This window comes from Fragaria vesca, linkage group LG1 (genome assembly GCF_000184155.1).
Source record: "Fragaria vesca subsp. vesca linkage group LG1, FraVesHawaii_1.0, whole genome shotgun sequence".
Lineage (NCBI taxonomy): Eukaryota > Viridiplantae > Streptophyta > Magnoliopsida > Rosales > Rosaceae > Fragaria > Fragaria vesca.
In genome coordinates, this window is record NC_020491.1 from 3,572,250 (window position 1) to 3,580,175 (window position 7,926).

The window sequence follows — 7,926 nt, forward strand, 5'->3', positions numbered from 1 at the left end:
GATCAGTTTCGATCCTTGTGATTCTTGTTAAAATTGCATTGGCTAATCTGGATTTAACCCTTAACAGTATAACTGATAGGCAGGGGTAACTAAACTTACTTATCCAAAAAAAAAAGAGCTGGAAGGCAAGGGTTTGGACTGCAATAATTGCTATATGAATTCATATGCATCAGCTGCTATGAGTTTGTTACGGTAAATAAAGGCCAAAACACAGTAAAATCATGTGAATCTGAGTCCTCGGTGATGTAGCCTTTAATTACCTTCATATAATATATTGAACTTTTAGCTTGACAACAGACATAAAGTTGCAACAATAGCAACAATCTCTCGCAAACTTGATTCGTTCTAAAATAAGGTTCACTCCTTTAGTAAATTTGATTTCACCTTTAGACAAAACCCATTGGACGGAGACCACAGCAGTTATGCATCCTCTGAGGATTTGGGAGACCGCATCACTCATGTATCCTCTGGATACAACCACACTTCCATGAGGATGCATAACTGTTGTGGTCTCATGCAATAAAACCATGCATTATCATTCATAGTCTTCGGGCCGGAGTTCTAAGCAAATAATACTCTCAAGAGGAAAATTTTCAAATATTGCTCAAAGTTAACCCTATTTATCATTTTAACATCTCAATTTTAAAAACTATGATAATGGTATCTTAATACTTAAACTCAATCTAACATTAGTCCCTTCTGTGATTGACACTGTTAAAGTTAGACTTTATCCATAAGCAAAATTGTCCTTTCATGTTTTTTCTCCCCAAATCTTTTCCCTCCATAAACATTTCCCTCCAAAATAATGTTTTTTTTCCTATCAATATCAAAATTTGTGGTGAGCCATGTGTTGGCTGCATATAAAAAATTAGAGACATCTAGAAATTATAATACACCATTTGCCATTAATATTCATCATTAAAAATAGTTTTTGCAACCCACCGGTAAGAGAAATAATGCATTTTGTATCAAGTATAGAAGTTCATGAAACATATATACTTAATAGAACAATTAAAGATAACTAGGTAATAATAGGACTTACATTCATAGTTGATATCTTCAGATCTATAAACTCCAATTCAAATGATAAGGTTTGTGGAGGGAAAACATGAAGATACAATTTTGCCTGTGGACAAAGTCCAACTTAACGGTGCCAATCACGGAGGGAACTAATATTGAGTTGGGTTTAAGTGTTGAGCTACCATTGTCATAGTTTTCAAGATTGAGATGTTAAAATATGAATGACTTAACTTAGGACACCAATTGAAAAATTTCCTCTACTCCCATAGTCGAAAGCAACAGTGAATCAGTCGAGTATTTACAATGTACATGCACTACTGCAAAAGGATACAGAATTAAAACGTACAATGATGATCATATTCTCGAATGAGCACAGAAAAGAGAGCGAAAGTAGGTCGATCTCTTATATATCTAACATATATCACCATACATATATATGACGGATCCTCGATCCTGAGATCGATGATCAGCTGGAATGTCCAGTACTTGGATCGATCATATCAATTTCTGACTACAGATTCTGAACTTCTCATCAACCGGATACGTTTGCACGATTCCTTAAACATTCTGCACCCAACATTATAACTCAGTATTTGGACAATTAAGTCTTAACCGTCAACTATAATTATATATATGCATGTTATACAAGAAATATCTGAAATGCTATAGCTTACTTCCAAGGAACATCTCCAACTAACATCCAGTCATTATCCTTATCTTCATATGTCAGCACATATTGATTATATTCCACCATTCCATTCACTACTGCATGTTTCATAAGAAGCACCTGTTGCTTCCTATCATCCTCCATGTACTGCTTACCTGTAGAAAGCATCATCAGTACCACTAATTCACTATGCAAATAGCAATATTAAGCAGTAAGCTAGCTGCTAGGTAGTTCGTGTAGTGCTCACCGTTTATGGTGAAGGAAGTGAAAATTTTCTCCATGGCTGTTAATAGCTCCTCATAACTTGTATACATCTCTAAATCTACTTTCCTCAGGTAAGGAGCTCCATCAGCTCCCACTTTCACATATTTACTGCTGCTGATGTTCTTTAAGTTCTTGGAGTCCAAAGCCTTATTTCTCGTCGATCTCACCGGCGGCCACCCAACTACTTGATCCCTTCAATCCGCCAAACACCCACATAGATATACAGTACACAAAAACCATGGTTAAGAACTAATAATAATACACACACACACACACACACACATATATAACACATATAGATTATAATACGTACTTTGCAGTTGGGGCTTTCACGGCAGTAGTACTGTTTCTAATGGAAGAGTAGTTAGCTGCTTCCGACTGCTCATCCTCCGGTTTAACTTGGCCACGAAACTCCTCTCCGGTAGAGCTAAGCAGGTCAAGGTCGTGAGGATCATCAAGGGTCTCTATGAACCCACGTTTCATCAACTCTCCGTAGACTCCTCCACCTGTGGAATAACCACGGCTTCCTCCACCAGGTAATCCCAAGGTCAGCTCAGTGTCCTTATAACTCATCGCCATCTTCCACACGCTCACGTCAGCTTTCCCGGCGAGTCAGTCTGCTACTTAGATAGATAGTTTGCACTTTGCAGTACCTACCTGCACATTTTAGATATAAATAGAGCATAAGCTGCGTAGAAGATTCAATAATCACCTCCAGGCAAAAACCACTAGTTACGGTTGCTTTGAATCTTTGTGGCAGCAGCGGATTAGAAGTTTGTGCCGTCTGTCGGTACATTCAATCGGTATCAGTTGCTGTCACTCTCGGCCAATATATATAAACAATCATACTACTATATTCACAGAGGCCGGAATTTTTATTTGTTTAGTTATATAAGGTATTTCCACATGAACCGGTACATCTATATATGCATGCATTTGAATCAAATGCATAATGTTCAAGTATATTCTAACTTTTAAGCTTGCATCATATATATTCCAACTATTGCATAGTGATGAAGATTCCCAAGCAAGAAAAGGAAATTAACTGTTAAAGGTTCTCACGTGAGTACTGTGAATAGGTGAAGATACTTGTGATCGAACACAGTTAAAACCAGCAAAGCCGCACACAGCTTTAGCATTTTCATGTAACAGTTTTAACTACTTTATTAGACCAATTGTATTGGCAGAGGGAACTGTGAGGGCCTGTGCCCCCCCCCCCCCCCCAGATTTTGACAAATGGCTGTTATGTTAGAATTGTGCCCCCAGTAGAAGAGAGAAAAGTTTTGTGCCCCAGGGGATGTTTGAATTGGATTGTTTTCAATATTTATGATTCGAGCACCACTGGTACTTATTACCTTTCGTGCTGGAAACAATTTTTTGTAACTGGTTTCAACTTTAGTGATATTTGAATTGGAATCAGAAACTGATATTGAGTTTTCATTCTTTGTGTTTGGTTCAAAAACTTTGCCCCCACGTATATATTTTTCTGGCTCCGTCACTAACCAATTAGATGTTAATTATACATGTTTTGTTAAACATACCATAACCTAACTTGGCCTAGGGGCAAGAAAATGGTTATGTTCATTGGATTAGACGTCCATCGATTAATAATCATATCCCAAAACTCTAATGTAGAATAAGTTTAGATTCGTTAGCTGGATTGATGTGAATCTAAACTAGGATTCTTGTTAAGTTTGCGTTGTTTCGCCCAAATGGATCGAGCACACCAAAGTTCGCTTGCACCTTGACATACTCCAAAATTGAATTTGGGGAACAAATAATGGTATGCACCAAATAATTATGATTCCTTGCTCAGGGATTGCCGCCTAACCATGTGAGGTCTTATGCTATGGGGGGTTGCAACTAATTCTACCAATTCATGTGCATTGATGCAAAGCTGTGAAAATGATATCTTGGTGATGACTTGGAGGTGGAGCTTCCTTCCAACATAAAAAGGGTGGTGACTTGGAGATGGGGCTAACTATCAATATAAAAGATCCAAATGTGAAACAATGAAATAATTTTTCCATATCTAACTAGAAAAAATCCAAACATATACATGTCTTGCCCAGTTAATCAAGGACATTAACCTGGAGTAGTCTCCCATACTGCTAAGGGTTCCAAGTGGCACATAATCAATACATTTTGGATTTCTGGGAGGCGCAAACCAACTTGGCCAAGCTGCAAAGCATAACCGAGACTATGTCGAACAGGGAGGGAGATAGAGAGCGAAGAAGTGCACAAGGGATAATTACAATGGGGCTACATTTGATCCTTTTTCTGCATATATAAATGACAGATCGGAAGAATATATATATAGAAAAAGAAAAAACATATATGAATCCAAGAAACATGAGCAGAACTCTACACAAGCAATCGGCAAGGCAAACAGCGAGCGGGACGAAGAGACTACTGTGTCATACATTCATTCCAGCTTTACTTTCATGGCTATGCGCTTTCAGCTGGAAACCCACCCATAATCCCGAGATTGTTGGGTTTTTTGGGCCTCCAACCAGTCCTTCCCCTCACAATCTCAGACCCACCCTCGAGTCGAAGCAAGTGCTGGCACTCTACGTTGCCAGTGCTTGCCAAATGCCCGATATCAGCAGAAACTGCAGACAGGGACTGAAGCACACTGTCCCTACCACACTCCCTCCTATACTCCAGAGTCATTGAAGAAAGCTCATGGCTCTCCAAGATTGGCAAGGGAGCACTCTGCAGGAACAAGAAGTCTTTCAATTTAAGTGTTCATAAAATTACAGGCAAAAGACGGATGGTTTTCAGAAATAGACACCTACCTCAAGGATCCAGCCAATGTACTTGACATTGTTAACATGCTGGTTGATGTCCAGATCACTCCACCGAGGCTGCATATAAGAATACAGTCGTGATGAGAAAGCAGCTGAAGGGAGAGAACAAGAACTAGGAATAAAGATGATCAACTTACAGTTAAACCAGTACGGACAAAGTCCGCTGTATTGTCGTCAAGTTTCTGCAGTTTCCTGCCATCCTCCTCCACAACAGGAGGATTATTCACAAAGTAAGGCTCTATTTCACTTCGAACCTCATTGGGTATCTTGGATAACCTCCTAGTCAGTTTATTCATCATCACCCACACACTGCAAAAACATCATAACACTAATCAATAAGTATGTAAAATACCGTTTAACATTGAACCACACTGAATCGTCAAAAACTGTGTAGCATCTGCAACATGCGCCAAACATTTCTTGAATTTATTTTAGCAAAGAAAAAAAGGAGAAAATAATTACCTGGAGGCTCTTGTTAATATTTGTCCTGTTTTGCAATCCTGGATAATCCAATCACGCCGCATACCATTCTTCCCAGAGGCACTAACCCAAGTGTCAACTTGAACAACATCACCCCTGTAAGATAGATTTTACAAAATTCCATCAGGATAAGAGTCCATTGAAACTAATAAGTAACAATTTCTTATTGGTTACACAAATTCATTGACTATAACAGCTGCTATAAAACTCATCTACAGTGGTATCTAATTGGCAGCAGAAGTTTAAGTTAGATATGGTCCAAATGTAGTTTAAACCTGAACAGTTATTCTTTACCAAGAGGGTATTAAAATTTTGATAGTCGGCTTCTGCATCATGCAAAAATCAATTCAATAGAACCAGAATGCAAATGCATATAAATAAATCATGGAGCAAGCAACCAATAAAGCTCATGACTCGTTAAAGCGCGGTAGTTATCTTTATTTGTAAGTACCAAATTCAAATATTGCATTTTAGAGCGCCCCCTAGATCCTCAAGGAATTATTTAGATTTTTAAATTATGCTCAAGAAATATTCCCAATTTCCCAAACTTTAAATATAAACTCGGATAACAAATGACCACAGCATGAGCTTCTGAAGACACTAAAAACACCATAGATTCCAAAAGATTGCAAAATCTACAAAGCCAGTCCAAAAATAAATGAGTGATCATACAAATATAAACTAGGCTTTACTGGAGGAAGAGTAAAATGAATGCATGCATTTTTTACTTACCAAGTAGGATAGCGGTCTACCTTAACCTGCATTTTGGTTACCACCCATATAAGGTTTCTTATGGACATCTCTGGAGTTGAACCAAAGCCGTCCCCTAAGAGGCCAGCAGTTTTAACATGATTAAGCGCTGTTTCCTGCATAGAGAAAATAAATAATAAAACTTGTAAGGGAAGAAAATGAAATCAAGTACAATAAGGTGAAAAGTGCTTTCTGACCACAACCTCATCAAACAAATTCATCTTCAAAACTGTGGAAAATAAATTGAAAATATTAAGTACCTGTAAATGATTCATTAACGTCTCGATTGAAGCCGTTCTATCAGCACCTATTTCATACGATCTAATGGAGAAGTTCTGGCGGAATACAAGACCATCCTGAACAATTCTTCCCAGACCAAATGGGTCAATTAGCATATCAGGCCGCTTGGGTTTCCAATCAAGCATCATCCATTGTTTTTCAGCTGCCAAGAAGATTGTAGTTATAGCAGCAAGGAGCATACTCCAATCAGGTAATTGGTTAATGAAAGTCCGTGCAGGAGGGGATTGAGTAAGTCCGTGCATGTCATCCCCATGCTTTCCACTTTCAACAGTGGCCAAACCAACACTAGTGCCATTTATTTTTGGAGGGGCTTGAGCGTTGGCCTTTACCTGCAAACCAGCCGCAGCAGATTTTGATTTGATTCCTAACTTGGAATTCCCATTTCCATTCTTGGAATTCTTGGCACCAGAGTCAGGAGAAGGAACCGGAAAGAACGACGAAGTAGCAGCAGAAGCAACCATAATGACAATCTAATCAAAGTCAAGAGTCACCAATCCGATCACTGTAAAAGTAAACACCACACCTCGTCAATATATTTTTAAATAACAGGATTAAGAGTTGATTAAATCTACTGAAACACCAGCCAAAACACCAATAAGAAATTTACACCAAGACCTCCCTCAACATAATCCAACAAACACTGACAATCTTCTTCCTCACATTATACACAGGCAACCATACAGGTCTCTATTTCAAAAGCCATCGAAAAGGCCAAAAAATATTGTTTTCTGCAGTTACCGCATGTGTCTTGTTTGTTTGGGAAAAACTTGCCAATAGAATACAGCAAACTTCAAAAGAAAATTACATCTATATTTCTCCGATCATCGGATACATGAGCAACCAAGGAGAACAAATAGTCCGAAACTGGCTTCAAAATTTTGTCATATAAATTCCAGCTTCAATCATTGTTAACTACCCAAACCGAACCCCAAAAAGTAAAGTATCATCCAAAACCCAAAATCATCGGAAAAAAAAATAATAATAATTGCTAATTCCGCTCTAAACTACAGTCACGCAATCATTACTCGCTCTATCCAAACCCCGAAAATCACATATGCATAGAAAATCAAAGCAGATCTGAGTTCTCACACATAGCGAGTGAGAACAAAATCACACAAATTCCATGCTACAGATACAAAATCAAAAATCAACACCACAAATTTTCCGCTGCTTCTAATTACGTACAGGATGCACAGCCAAAAACCACAGTAAAATTCAAACTTTTCAAAACAAAAACGCAAAATCCAGAAACAGATCTCCATTTCCAGACCAACGCATTCTCATTCCGATTCGCTACAGCTAATCTCTCAAACCAAAACCAAAACGGCACCGTTTCAGATCGAAGTGAAACAAAAAAGACGCGTACTTCGTCGACGCGGCGCTTACCTGGTTAACGAGCTCCGGCGAGGTAGGAGAGAGAGTGCGGGGGAGGGACTATTGCGTCATTCCGGATCGGCGAACTGGTAGCTTGTTGTTCTGCTCCGGTAGTTTCTAGGGTTCGCGATCAGAGTTTTTCCTTTTCAAAAAGAAAAGAAAAAAGGAAGAGAGGAAAAACTGGGAGAGAGAGAGAGAAGAAGGGGATTTAGGGCCAGCGGTTCTGTGGGTGGTGGGGAATTGGAGTCCAGCGACTTAATA

At 38.8% G+C, this 7,926-nt stretch overlaps 2 protein-coding genes across 2 annotated transcripts; both read right to left on the reverse strand.

Annotated features, from left to right (window-relative positions):
- Positions 1 to 1,265: 1,265 nt before the first annotated feature.
- LOC101292537 (auxin-responsive protein IAA7-like) lies at positions 1,266 to 2,681 on the reverse strand. The gene is made up of 4 exons (XM_004287342.1): positions 2,265 to 2,681; positions 1,935 to 2,143; positions 1,695 to 1,842; positions 1,266 to 1,587 (listed from the first exon to the last, which is right to left on the reverse strand). The coding sequence occupies exons 1-4, from the start codon at positions 2,528 to 2,530 to the stop codon at positions 1,521 to 1,523; spliced, it is 690 nt and encodes a 229-aa protein (XP_004287390.1). The 5' UTR covers positions 2,531 to 2,681; the 3' UTR covers positions 1,266 to 1,520.
- Positions 2,682 to 3,955: 1,274 nt separating this feature from the next.
- On the reverse strand, positions 3,956 to 7,896 carry LOC101292829 (palmitoyl-acyl carrier protein thioesterase, chloroplastic-like). Its single transcript, XM_004287343.1, has 7 exons — positions 7,678 to 7,896; positions 6,252 to 6,793; positions 5,974 to 6,107; positions 5,224 to 5,337; positions 4,899 to 5,070; positions 4,750 to 4,818; positions 3,956 to 4,666 (listed from the first exon to the last, which is right to left on the reverse strand). The coding sequence occupies exons 2-7, from the start codon at positions 6,750 to 6,752 to the stop codon at positions 4,400 to 4,402; spliced, it is 1,257 nt and encodes a 418-aa protein (XP_004287391.1). The 5' UTR covers positions 6,753 to 6,793; positions 7,678 to 7,896; the 3' UTR covers positions 3,956 to 4,399.
- Positions 7,897 to 7,926: the final 30 nt, after the last annotated feature.